Below are 14,832 nucleotides of genomic sequence, written 5' to 3'. Positions count from 1 at the left end.
ACTCATGCTTGCTTAAAATCAGTTTATCAATATAGGATTATAGTGATGCTACTGAAGCTAATAAAAAAAAAAAAGTGCTATTGGTTATTGGTTTGAATGGACTATGCTTTTTCATTTACAACAAGCTAAAGTGCAATTAATGAAAACTACTTCCAAATGAATGTTCCCTTGAAATCTCATCTATTATACACAAATTCAGAGGTATGTCATCTAGGATTGGCACATATAGTAAGAGAAAGTGAAAATACGATAGAATACAGTTTCCTTAAGTTACACTAACAACTGCTTGGGATTCTCTCCCAGGATACTTAAAATTTTATATATAAGTATACTTCAGTTTCAAATACTTGTACTCAAGAAATATTACAGGTTAGAGGTAATGGCTTAAATGAGAGTTTTGTGGGGAAAATGTTTTTAGGACAATTAATTCCTCTAATCTACAGAAGAAATACAGTTTAGCAATTGCTTGAGTAAATCAGTTAGTACCCTTGAATTTCTAAGCCCTCTTTTTCCCGCAGTTCACTTAATTACTCAGGCAGTTTTTTCCCCACCTTCCCATACTTAGTGCATACCAATTCTGGATTCAGAACAAAGAAAAGAGAAAATGAAACAGTTCTTCCATGTTAACGCAAAACTTGCTTAAAGATATTGAAACAAAAAAAATCATGGTTTTATTTTTTATATATTTTCTTCAATTTATTAATAATCTTTTATATATATTTATTTATGGCTTTGAGCAAAGACAAAAGAAAAAATCTAACTCATCCCTGATCATACAGTTATTGTAAGAATCAGATCTATAGTCTTCCCAGCAGCAGTAAGATCCAACCTTTTTCATTAATACATTTCATCCTGTACAGATGCAAGATTTCATATTTATGGGCTTACTTATGTACAGAGAAAATAGGTCAGTTCTGAAACTAGCAATGGACCTTTATATTACAGGAATGTGAGTCATTTGTTTCTTAATCTAAGTATATATACATTCATACATACATATATATATACGTATATAATTTTATACCCTGTACCATATTTTTTAATTAACATACAAATCCTAGATATTGTCCACTCTATTACAAAGTCATTAAAAATTATTTATGGTTTCACTGAAAGACCACGTGAATTAATATTTCTTCATAGTGTTTAAAATAAAATAAAAATATATATAAAAATATTTTGCTACTAACCCCATTTCTCCTATTAAATGTAAACCTTAAGCAGTTTGAAAGATCAGTATATGATCTTAATTAACTGACAGAATTTGTTAGTATTAAAATAATGTAAGGGCTATTGTACTGATAAATAAATGGTCTTGCAGCGTATCCATAATGCAAACACTTTTGAACAATTACATCCCCATATATTACTCTGGGCCACTTAAATTAATGGCAGCAGCATGTTAATGGTTTAATTACATTGATTTTTACCGGTGAGTGGGAGTCAGCAAAAACTGGAATATTTTTAAAAATTTTTATTTGATGTACCACTTTAGTAAATGGCATAACAGGCAGCATGGGTTCAAGCTCTGTTAGCTTTAGAATATTTACTTGGCTCTCAAGTACATCTGGATTCACTGCATTATGTAGTTTGTGATGTTATTTAAATTTTCTATGCATCAGTTAAACTCAGCATTAATGGGAAAAGAACTTCTTTGCATTCACTTCCTTAACGTGAGTCAGCTAGGTTTTAAGGAACAGAATATATGCTTGTATCATATCCATAATGCTGATTTTTCAATGAGTTAAATTATGACACATTTAATTTCCATCTCTATTTAATGTGACAAATCAGGCACAAATGATTATGAAAGAACATTTTTTTTTTTTTGGTGAATAAGATAATGTGAAGGTTTGAGCAAACAAAACAAAACATTCACAAAACAGTATGCTTTAACCCTGCTTTCTGTCACCATTTCCTTTCTGTTTTGAAGACATAAAAATAATAAACCTCGTACCTATGGGCTATGTTTGACACTACATGCCTTAGGATATACTAACCATTTAATTACAATATACACAGAGCAAATCGTGCATTTCCAGACAGACTTGATGCTATATTATATTTATTTTTGTAAATTAACACCACAGTCAACTACAAAACTACAGTGAAGACACAGAAAGCACCTGAAAGCCTAAATCAAGCTGTGGTTTACAAATAATCCTTTAAATGAAAATCCTCACTTCTAGACTTAAACCAGAGATTCAAAGTCAGCATTATAGGAATTTTAAGGTAGACACAATTAATGAATGGTTATTATTTTCTAAGATACCATAAAGCCTTTTCCTACTGACTGAAACTATTTTTATTGTCTTTTTGTCTTTTTTTCTTTTTTTTTTTTCCCCAAAGCATGCATGGAATACTCTCAGATGCTATTGAGGGCAAGGAGAAGAAAAGTGATGGTATTGGTGAAGTACAAGCGGTTTGCAGGATCAAGCGTACAATTTTGCATAAAACATTGCATGTAAAAGTAACATTGTAGGTTTTAAGCCATTGCATTACAATTTAACAGTTGTGTTGCACTTAGCTTTAACAAATTTTAAAACTGTAAATTTTGAAGTGAAGAGCGGAACCTAAATTCCTAAACAAAGATCTTGCAATGGTACACCACACAGCAGCTATTTTTGTTTGGGTCTAAAAAGTTATTTACAATGGCAATATTTATAGTCTTTGTAAAAGTCTTTAGCAATGTAAAGGTCAAAGTCCACCCAGATTTCTGAAATGACAGAAGGGCTGACATACCATGAGGTTACAACCTTATCCAGAGGAGTACTAGTGCCAGCCATTTGGCTGCAGGTGTTTCAATTTATTTCTTTTCCAATCTAATTCCCAACGCAAAGTGCGAACATATGAAATGCAATGGGAAATAACAACTGATTTCTTCACGAGAATTTAACGTGTATGCAGTAAATGAAATAGAAAAAGTTTCAGAATATCACTAGATCAGTGCTATGTGTTAGACTGTTTGGTTTTTTTTAATGTACTTGTTTGAAGTTTGTTATTGTGTTGACAATTTCCCCATCAAAATAGCAAACCTTATAAACAGAGAAAACTGTTAGACTGATTTTTAAGTCAACACGTTAAAAATAAGTAATATTACAGCTGAATTTAGACTTTAATGGTTGTGAGAAAGGAAGACATGAATTCAAACAAGTTTTTTAATTCCTTTATATATATATATATACGCACATATATATATATATATATATAAATTTTACATTCTTTATGTAGGGCAAAGCTGTCTAAAGTGTTTTCTAATAGTAGACTGCTGGGGTACATTAGGAAACAGGCTAAAACAGTTCTGGGGGCGGTGCTCGGCTCGTTACAAGTCTGTTGCTCACAGTTACCAGGGATCATAAGTTTGACGCGAACCGCGGTTTGTCTCCCTCAGGCTCTGTGCTTAAGACTGTGGAAGAATCCCTTTGCAGGGGGGCTGGGGGTGGCGCAGCACCCCGGTTTGGGGGGATGGCTCCCGAGGACATTTGTCGGAAGAGCGAGACCCTCTGGGGGACAGTGGCCCGGCTAGCCGGGGGCACGCCTGGGGCAGGGGTGGGCTGTGGGAGGGAGGCGAGGGACTCCCCCACAGTGGGGTGAGGCCTGGCGATCAGTGTGGAGATCTCGTGGGGCAGGGAAGGCTGCGAGGCAGAGAGGGGCCGCACCTCTCGGGTCAGGTTGGTGTTGTGGAGGGCCTGGGTGCTCTTGTGGACCTCGTTCTTCGGCGCAGCCCCGGGGGGCTGCTGGGGTGCCTGCGGCTGCTGCTGCATGAGGGAGAGCTGTGAGGCAGTCGGTGAGGCGTACTGGAAAGTTCGGCCAGCCAGAGGGCTCTGTACAGGCGGGCTGCAGATGGCAGTGGTGTAGGAGCAGGGCGAGAGGATGACAGCCTGCTGGGGCGTCTGCGTGCTGGGCGAGGGGGAGTGCAGGTTTCCGTGGGACAGGCTGCTGGTGGTGTACACAGGAGGGGACTGCGTCCTGATGCGTGATGACGATGAGGCAGAGGTGCTGGAGTTCAGGGCGGGCATCTGCTGCAAGCTTACCGGGGCGATGGTCTGCACCATCTCCCTGTCGTGCTTCACAATCTGCTTCAAAATCTCATTCTCCTGGTTGTTGAAAACCCCCGTGTTGAGGTCCTTCTGGAACTTCTGCAGGAGGATCGAGTTCTTCTTCCCTTCACAGAGAGGCAGAAGAGTTAGCAAGTCTGACATGCAGGGGCAGACACCCACTCTGACTTTGCATTTGAACACCCATCACCACGGACTATAGATTGTAAAAACCTCAGCAAACACCGGGCTGAGTGAGGGCTACGTCTTGGTGGCAAGCCCACTGCAGTAGGCTGTGCCAGGCCAGGCACCGCCACAGTGACTCATGCTGGCAGGCAGCTTCGATGGCTGACCTCCATGCACACCCAGGCTGCCCCTCCCACTGCACCAGCACAGTGGGCTTTCATAACACCAATGGCACAAAAAAAAAAAAAAAAACGATAAAAAAAAAAAAAAAAAGACACCTGGATGTTCTGTGCCTCTTCACGTGTAATGTATTGCTATTACTACAATTATTTTGAAAACGTAACCATGGTAATACACGGAAGAACAGGGTAGAAAAAGCCATCAGTCTCTGCATGCATACTGTCTTTCTCCTTGCAAAACTATCCTATTTTCCACTAAACTGTGACATAAGTTATACACACACCTAGCATTTAGCATATCCCTGGGAACTAACTATTAGATACTAGTAACTAGTGACAATTAGCTTGCAAGAAATCATCATTTTAAACGTTTGTGAGCCAACATGAACTCATGGGTAATGTGACACCTGCTTGCATAATAAAGGCTGCTGTACACAGCGTCCTGGTGTCTGCTTGATGGCTCTTAGTGTCTGCAAGATGTAGACACTAGTTTGTGTCATTAGATGCACAGGAACATACTGCACTCAGTTGCTGCTTTTTTTGATAAAAAACAGCACTTCAGACAGGATAGCTACTCCAAGAGCAGACTGGACTTTAACACTAATATTATTTAAGCATATATTACTTAGAGTCAGACTACATTTCCAGGGAGTCTTGAGAAACAAATTGTAAGAGTTTGAAAAATGTTGATGTGATAAATCAATGCACTCAGTGCTCACAACCTGCAAAATACTAAAACAGGTCTGTAAAATATTAGAAACTTATATACCTGTATTTCGGTTCTTTATTTTTGCTGTATTAAAGAAAACATGCTTTCTTCCAAATCATATCTTCAGCTTAGAATAGACAGCACAACGACACTGCCCTGCAATTTTTCCTGTATTCACTTTGAGGAAACTGCAGACATAACTATATCGAGAAAGAGTGATGTGGGGAAATCCTCATACCAGAGTTTTCTTATGAAGTTGAGGAAACACCACCAAACAGGATAAATTATTTTTTATGCATAGCTGCATTTTAAAATTTGTGTCAATAATGATGATTACAGTGCAATTCTCCTCACCAAAGACCATATATTTTATTTAGTATGCCCTATCAGCAAAGTTCAGAATGTCTGGATGCACAACAGAAGACTTTGCACACCCTGTTATGATAGTCTGCCATATCCTTCTGTTTTTCACTTTGATATCACTGGCCTGCTTTTCTGGCTGCAAGCAGATCTGAGTAATACCACTGTGCAGCCATCAATGCTAGCAGTTCCCATGTTGTGAGGAAAATGAGAGCCCTGCTGCAAAAGATTAATTCACTTCAACAAATACAGGTTTTGTGAGTGCTGAGAGGCTTCAGCTCTTCCCAGCATTATAGATGTCATCTGTAAACAATTTGTGTAAGAAAATGTCATCTACTGCTCATGGAAGAGCATAAACCCTATGAAGTGCTGATGGCAGCAAAAGAAATCCATAGTATTAATAAATAATACTAATGATAATGGAAGCATACAAAATAATCCTCAAAGGAGTATGAGAGCTTTCTAAAACTCAATGTTTTTTATTATTTAAAAGTGAGGTTGCAGAATTCCTTGTCTGGACACATCGTATTCACAGATCAACAGAACACTGTACTGTAACACAAACAATTTTAAGAAGGGTTTAATCTGGGCATTTTATCCAGGAAATAAAGGAAAAGGTAGAAAGGTTTTAAGAATTCCCAATATGGGAAAAAAAATAATACCTATCCTGTCAAGTCTATCAATTGCCACCGTTTCAAAGGCCCTTCTCATCATGGGGTACTCTTCCAGAACCTCATTGAAGTTGTCCACTGAGAGGGAGTACAGGCGACAGTATGTATCTGCTCGTACACTGGCAGTTCGACGGCCCTTGGTCAAAAGGCAAATCTCTGGAGAGAGAAAAATTCAGCACACACAGGAAAAAAAGGTTAGTGAACTATGTGAGACTTAAAAGCTAGGAAGTGACTCAGTGCTAACAAGGAATAATTTAGTACTCAGCAGCAATCTTTCTATGGCTGTTTACACAAGTTTGTAGGGACAATTCTGAGTATGTTTAATTTTATTTCTGCTACTTTGAAAAAATAGCGAATGTCTTTTAAGAGCCTTGATTGTAGGCTTTCTCTGTTCGGTCTGAACTCTGATTTTATCAAGCCTTATAAAAAAAATTATATCTTCAAGTTATAAGAATGCTGACTCAATTAACCCAACTGATTCTACTGATTTTTTTAAATTATCCAGGTGACATAGAGGACCGATTCCTTTAATCATTCAACAGATTTACTAAACTAATTTAATACACGATACTATGATATTTGAATATAAATCTGTTCTAAGAAAAAAATGCTTCCAGCATGAAAATGCCTTCAGTTTCCCTGGGGTTTATGTCCTAAGTATTTTGGGAGAGTAAACTTACGATACTAGTAGAAAAAATACTAGTTATTTTTTCCTCATTGCGTTAAAAACTAGAACCCTTTTAACCACTGCTTACTCAATTTGACTAGTCTAGTAGCCTTTGTCTGCAAGTGCCTCCAACAGGAATTCATCACTTTGTCAGAGGAGACCAAAGCCATATGCAGAGTTCCAAGAAACAGCCCCAAACTTGCAACTGTTGATACCCAGACCCACAAGAAGAGCATTACTGGATAAAAGCCAAAGTCAATGTCTAAAGCTTGTAGCAACAAAACATATGGGGTACAATATTTATCTATTTTCATTAAAATGCAAAAATTAAAAAGTCAGTCACAAAAAGATGTGTCTCAGCAGCTGAACCCATTTTCAAGCTGGGGGAATAAGAACACACTTAGAAATATCAACAATGCTTGTGCTCAGGCAGGGTGAGATTTTCCCTGCCTAGTTCTAGTAGTCAAGATCAGTGAGTTCATATTTGTTCATATTTAAATATTAGCTAGGAAACTGTCCCCTACCCCACTTGTGTGTCTATCACAAATGGTCAGTCTCAATCCCAGTCAAACTATCATTCTCAAGTGTGGAAAACCAAATATGCTTCATTAACAATAATAAAGAATTCTGCAGGTTTTACTTCAGATCTATCAAATTCTAGCATAGGGGGGTTTGGGGGGGGGTGTTTGGGGTTGTTTGGGGGTTTGGGGGGGGGTTGTTTGGGGTTTTTTTGTATGACTTTAAGAAAAAATATTTTCTATTAATCTAGACTGTAAAGAAGCTTGATGGTTTTTTTTCCTCATACTTCTTGTTGAAGAATTTCTACAAGGCACCTAACCCTGAAGTCTTAGGAGCAAGATGCTTAAATAACAGTGGATAAATCAAAGTAAATTAATGTGGTACCAGTACTAGCACAAAATGTACTTAAACCTCAACAGCTTTGGGGAGAATTAATAGAAACTACTGGGTATTGTAAAAGTCTTGACTTAATGTACCTCACAAAACCTGATGCCCATGACATAATGACAGTTTACTATAAAGAGCCAGCCAGGTCAAAAAGAAGTCAGTCCTTTCCTCTTCTACTCCTCAGCTCACCCTGACCCCTTCTGCTTTGATTGAACCCACTGCATTTTAGTTACAAGAGTGAGAAGGACATTTTGCCCAAAGGGAGCAGTTAAATGCAGTGAACGCCTGCTCCATTTCCTAAGATATTATTTAGGTCTCACATAGAGTAAAGTTTTACAATACACAGTTGAATTTAAAGATAACTTAACCAGCTGGGCAAACTGTGTGACTAATGGACACCTCTTGATTTTCATCTTTCTTCACTTAAAATTGCTCCAAACAATACTACAGATATAAGGAGGTGTCTTCAGCTACAGTCAACAAATAAAAGTACTTGAATTTAAAAAAAATATCACATGCTCAAAACAAAACAAACACTGATTATGGATCCCAAACATTCTGAAGAGTGTAAAAAAAACAGAGAAAGTACTGTTTTCATCATTATTAACCTAGACCAATGTATCTGAGATCACTTCAACAAGAATGATGGGAAGAAACCATAAGAGATGTTAGATTTCATCACAGAAAATGGGAATACAGAATTCACAGACATTGCTGCCATAAATATAATGATTTTTACCCTTCTTTCATCTTCTATTATTCTTGTCAAGTAAAGGGAATTGAAAGATCACTGAACATTATATATTTGATTCTGAAAACTCTGTCAGTCCACAACTTCTGGTTGAAGAACATCTGTTTGGATAGCTGTCAATAACCATAACAGTCTTCAAGTTATATAAGATAATACAGGATGGGCCAGAAAAGATATGACAAATGTCTTAATGCCTAGAAACTGATCCACCATGGAGCCTGTCATGTAATGCATTTTCAGGAATGTTTCTTGAGTGGTTAGAGTTGTATTATAGTCACTGATAAATCATCTATATTGCTTTGTTATATGTATCAATAGCATCATTTGCACTCTGGCCACAAGGCTAATGCGCTCGTTAATTGTATGTGTTCTGCATTTAAGTTCATTTCATCTAATAGCTATTTGTTTGGAACAAACTCCCAAGCACAGTTAAGACATAATATATGAAATCTCATGTACTTGGACCAGAGAGGAAAAACACAGTATGACAAAATATGTTCCCATAAAATACTCATATTCTTTTAAACAAATCTCTTTTTTTGGTGGTGGTGGTTTTGGGTTTTTTTTTTGTTTGGGTTTTCCCCCCCCCCTCCCCCCCCAAATAAACAACAGATTTTATGAAGAGAGCAAACTAACAAAATATCTAGGATATATTTAAAATTAGTCTTACTGGCATCAAGTATACCAGGTGCCCTCAACAATTGTGCTTTCCTTGACGTTCAGTTGATTTAAACAGACTGAAATACAAACAATAGCACAGGACTCTGCAGTAAAACACAAAGGGCAGAGACTATTTTCAAACAGCTTAGGCAAACAAAGTTCTCTGTTAGCATCAAAAGAAAGCAGCAGCAGCATATTACTCACTAATATTCCCATCTGCAGTTGGCATGGTGTATTGCCTTCATGCTAACACTTTCAGAGTATAAAATGCTTCTATTTTTCCTTTCCAAACAAAAGAATGTCTTCAATTCCAATTAATAATTATGTGTTAGCCCACAACAAACCTGTAATTCAACTCTTAAGGCAAGTTTTATTTTAATTATTTAAACTTTTTGGACAAATGTTCCTTAGAACATTCTGAAACAAATGTCAATCACCGCACTAATGACAAATGACTCTTTGAAAGCACTAAAAAATGCTAAAAATATTGATTTGTTCTTACAGTCCATATTTAAGACAAATGTAGTTAATTTGTCCATAAAAATCACAATATGTGTTCTGTTACCATCAGATCTTTCCCACAGAACCATGCAGCTCTCAAAAGAACACAGGAAAGGGCTCAAATACAACGCTTTTTGCTGTCAAGCAAAAAAAACCTAAAAAAGCACAATAATAAACATTTAAAGCTACGCTTGTTCTGAAAGTTATGCTGATTTAAACTGATCAACAAAATGTCAGTTGCACACATACATGGGACATGGTTTAGCAGTAGACTTGGCAGTGTTAGGTTAACAGTTGGACTCAATGATCTCAAAGGTCTTTTCCAACCTAAAATATTCTGATTCTATGGCAGTATTCAGCAAGAGCATCAGGTTCAGTTTTTGGAACACCATAAATTTCTAATGAAACTTGCCTGTATCTGTGTCTTGTAAAACAAGGGACATGTAGATCATATTTTATTATTTCATTAGGAGATTCTACATACCTGAAAGACAGCACTAGGGAAGGATGATTTGAGGAAAACCTGAATGAGTTAAGGTGAATGACATAACCCACAGGATGACCTTTGAAGAACTAGGATTAGCAGGCCTTTTGTAAGGCCACAGTTTTGTTTCCAACTGAAAATTATTTTTCTGTAGTAATGAATAAGTGAGTTAACTAGTATTATAACCATATAGTGCTCTCCGTATTAAAATCAAGTAAAAAATAATTATCAAGGTTTATGCATTTCTGAACTACAGCAGTACTGCTCTGTCCCCTTCCAAAGCTGTAACATGTTTCTCATCATCTGTGAGATTTAACATTATAGGATCTAACGAAGTGGCCTTCCAGCTGAGGATAGCTGACTATTGCTTCAGTTCCTCAGCAGGAAACTTGTTTAATCTCATAGCAGGCATATACATAGCTGTGCAAATGGGCAAGCAGCTAAGCAGACCATCTGGTTACTTTCAGCAGCAGAAAACAAATTGAAAAATCAAAGCAATTTGAAGGCTTGGGTGAGTCAGTCTGATGTATTTGAGAATGTATTTGGGAATGTTTTATGAGAATGGGACGGTTGATTAGAAGATTGTTTATTTTACAGAGAAAAATTACTTACTAAACTGTTATAGACAGAACTTGGATGTACAAAAGCTCTTTCCATCAACCTGTCTCGTAAGTCCTCAAAGCAAGTTTCCCAGAATGACCAGGTTGAAGTTATTCTTCTTTTCTAATGCAACTCTTCATAAACAGAAACTCCTTGGCATGGTGCAAAGATCAATAGTTCTTGATTTCCTTCAAGCTACTTCTCCACTGACCAGAAACTAGCTAATGGGCACTTCCTTGGTGTGTCAGTCACAGGAAGGGACATTCAGTTTGGGGCACTCTGCTCCCAGTTTTACAGACACAGGTAATATGAGTGATGTTTTTTTCTTAAGGAAAGGACTATATAAACTTCAAGCAATGAGAAAAAAAAAAAAAAAAGAGAAAAAAAAAAAAGAGCCAGCAAGCTTCTAGACATCCGATTCTTTCAGAAATGGAGCAATTTCCCAGCTCCATGTTAATTTAACCATCTTTGATAGGAAAACAGGGAGAAGCTGTTTCACATGATAAAAATGTGATTGCTTTAACACATACTTCTGCATTTCTGTATCCTTTTTCTTTATTAAAATCTGGAAAGCATCAAATACCTCTATTTTTTATAACTTTTTAATGTATTCTTTTTATCTTCTATGTTATCACTAGTGCACAAAATGGAAAACCCAAGGATATGCTCCTTTTTGGTTATAGATATTAAAATTATTAGCACCAAGTGTTATGATTAGTCAGAATGTAGCTTACATAAATTAAATGAGTTTCAGTAATCTATTTTCTAAAAAAAAATATAAATAAATAAACTAAATGCTTTGTCACATTGTCCCATAGCCATGGAGATTTTATTTTGCAATTATTTTGCAAAACAGTACTTACATTCACTTTAGTCATGTCTGTGGAGGAAAAAATGAAAGGAAGTAATATGCCACGAATCCAGATCTACAGCATGGATGGAAATGAAAAGGCTCAGGTAACATTTAGTTCTAAATTCGGTCCTATATTTAAGAAACCTTAAAATATAGTCACTGTTCAACAGGAACATTCCTGCAGCAAAATAGAGAACTTCAAGAGGAAGGAAAATGAAGACCATTACTGCCTTTCACAGCCAGGTTCATAATCTGGAGTTTCCAAATGAAAGCTGTGCAAAATCTACACCTTTTACCACTATCTACACTAAACATGGAATTGCAGACAGGATAGTTTTAGTTTGTCAGAGTGAGCAGTAGCAGACACTGTGTGATCTCTTCACTTTAAAAAATGCCAAAAATTGTCTGTAAAGTTGCTTTCAGATATCTGAGCTTAGCAATTGGAGAGAGGGTTCATCAAGGAGGCCTGGATACACTGTTGAGTAGTTACTATTTTGAAGAGGGACTGAAAATGACAAATAACAATTAAGTGTCCAAAACAATTTCCTTAATGCCTCAGTTTCAGTCTCCTGTCACTTTTTGAACTATTTACCTAAACCTAACTTAAATTTATCTATCTGTGATAGATGTTGCCTTTACATAGTCACCTTGGTTAAAAAACAAAAACAAAACCAAAACAAAACATAAAAAAAAAAATTAGTTTTTTCACATTTTTATTGCCTGTTTGTAGTCATTTGAAAGTGCTGGCTCTGAAGATCCTGACACAGGAGCGTTCAGCATATTCATGGTTTAATTTATTTTATTTTGTTTAATTTAACAGAACAAATAAAAGAAACAGAAAATGTGCCCTAACCAACAAGGTTGAAATTGTCAATGTTTTAAACAGAAAAAAAGATTAGAAAAAGATGAATTACAGCTGTATTAATATAGAAATTAAAAATGCAAAAATGTTTGTCATTCAGTAAGCTAGAGACTTATGGACTTGTGGAATTATGTGGGAGAGGAGGATAGAGAATGTCTGAAGAGAGATGTATGAGAGGAGGATGGAGAATGACCATTATTGATGGGAGATAGGAGAGAAGAGGATAGAGAATGTTTGAAGAGAGGTGTATGAGAGGAAGATGGAGAATGTCTGATCTGACAGGAGATAAGAGAACAACTGGGTATTGTAAAGGAAAGTAAGAAAGATAAACATGGTTATCTAGTAGTCAAAAGGTGTTTGCATGCTTGTAGTGATATATAGTTATGTAACTGCATGAAGGGTTTCTGCCCTGAGCCTGGTGGTACATACAGCTGGAATTTGTGTCCAGGCTCAGAGATATAGATATGAGCTTCTCTGTCCAATAAGGTGTCTCTGGTTGAACCACAGCTGGAGTCCGTGCCTTCATAGCCACAGAATTATGCTTATGGACTTGTAGAATTGTTCCCGCATTGCAAGTTAGGAACACCGTTATTGTTTGCAAACATCTGTCCCTGCTTGCCAGTACTATTAACGGCTGAGACAATTTCTCTGTCATGAAGATGTCACATAAGTATCATGTCATAGATCTGAAGAGATTAAGAGAATGTAATGGGGACTGAAAACAATATTTGCTTCTATGTTTGAGGATAACATGGTGCTATGGTGTAATAGCCAATAGAAATAACAGGGGTTTTAGTCTTCTTGAGGCACAAAATGCTTAGTAGGAAAAAGAAGTAGGTGATAAGGGATATCAGCACCCTCCACAGACAGTATTCTACTAGTCCTTTTCATCCAGAATGTTATCCCTGGGACACAGTCCTGACATTTGGAAAAAGGTTTGTCTCCAAAGCCACTCCAAGACAAGAAGGCACCTTCAAAATAGATGTTAGAAGCAGCTGGAGACAGGTATCCATGACAGGCATTTGATAAACATTTTCCTGATCTAAAACAAAGGTGAAAGATGATTAGTTCTTTTGCTATATTCCTTTCCATTAATCTCTTCCCTAAAGCTCTCCCTCCCAAGCTTTCATTTGCTTAACCTTTGTATATAAACATCAGATGCTTGGTACAAGTGGTCTAATTAAAAAGCTTCTATACTAATTTTTTTTCCTAGCAGTATTTCTAATTAGCAGAAAGGTACATTTATTTCATTGGAGATAACACAAATTTCCTGGGTGAAAAATTATTATTTTGAAAACAATTGCCTAACTTTCACTGACCCAAATTTTGACAGGATTTATAGAGGAATACTTATTTTTTAAAATGTTTCCTATTTATTTTGGGTTTGTCAACAAGTGGGAAAGTATGCTCCTTCCTTTACTTTTGCTCCAAATTTGTTTTTTATACCACCTACCCATGAGAAACCTGCTGCTTGAAACAACTCTTCTCAGTCCATTTCCTTGAATAAAGCTTGATATACTACTCCACAGCAGCTCGGAGAAAAGCGGTGTGAGAGCATGCTACAAATTTGGATGTTTCAAGACACTCAGAACAGGCCTTATGATCTCCATGTGAAATTCATTAAAACAACTTGTCAGAGCCATTAAAAGATTATCTACTATGATACAAGTAAATGCTGATATAGAAAAAAATATTTTCAGGCATACATTGATTTTCAAGGCATATTTGGATGCAATGGCTACTCCATATTAGCAATTCCTTAATGACTTTTGTAAGTTTTGACAAGACTGATATATAAGTGTATGTTTTTAAGTCCTCATTGTCACAGTTTAACTCATATTTTCTGTAAAGTTAATGCCGATACACTGTTATGCATTTTTCAATGTTATGTGCTTAATATAAGTTGACAGCATTTTTATTTTTTTTTTCAGAAAGGTTGTTAGTCATAATTACTTTTACAAAGACAGCCAAATATACATGGTTAGGATACAATGGCCTTTTTAAAAAGTGGCATGTTATCCGGACCAAAGATATTTTATGTTCCAGCTTGACCTGTCTTTCCCCCCCCCCCCAATCTGAAGATACTGGAAATGGCTGTGGCCAAGTTTTCATGACTACAGCAAACATAAGCCAGTAAAATTTCTTACATTATGCCTATTTTCTATTGTTAACTCAAATTCTTCTGAGGAAGTTCTGTTTGCTACACAGATGCTTAGGATCATTAAAATAGAAAGGCAAGTGCTTATTTTATGTTCAAAGCTGTTTATATCAGAGCATCCATACTTTTTTATTCTACTTTAATGAAGTGTTCTTTGTACCAGGGAGAGTAAGATATCTATTTATTATCTTGTAAAAGATCATAATTTGACTGATACAAATTTTATTTTCTTAAAATAAATAACAATT

The 14,832-nt window shown here is 36.5% G+C and overlaps 1 protein-coding gene across 1 annotated transcript in view; it reads right to left on the bottom strand.

Moving 5' to 3' along the window:
* Positions 1 to 683: 683 nt before the first annotated feature.
* Positions 684 to 14,832, bottom strand: part of HCN1 (hyperpolarization activated cyclic nucleotide gated potassium channel 1) — a 199,316-nt gene continuing 185,167 nt past the window's right edge. The window contains exons 7-8 of the mRNA XM_040580815.1: positions 6,134 to 6,298; positions 684 to 4,165 (exon numbers count right to left, since the gene is read on the bottom strand). Of these exons, the coding sequence (XP_040436749.1) occupies positions 3,354 to 4,165; positions 6,134 to 6,298 (977 nt within the window). The 3' untranslated portion in view covers positions 684 to 3,353. The remainder of the gene's footprint in view (positions 4,166 to 6,133; positions 6,299 to 14,832) is intronic.

This window comes from Falco naumanni, chromosome Z, assembly GCF_017639655.2.
Source record: "Falco naumanni isolate bFalNau1 chromosome Z, bFalNau1.pat, whole genome shotgun sequence".
Classification (NCBI taxonomy): domain Eukaryota; kingdom Metazoa; phylum Chordata; class Aves; order Falconiformes; family Falconidae; genus Falco; species Falco naumanni.
Note: the sequence above shows the minus strand (reverse complement) of the source record. Positions and strands in the feature narration are given on the sequence as shown.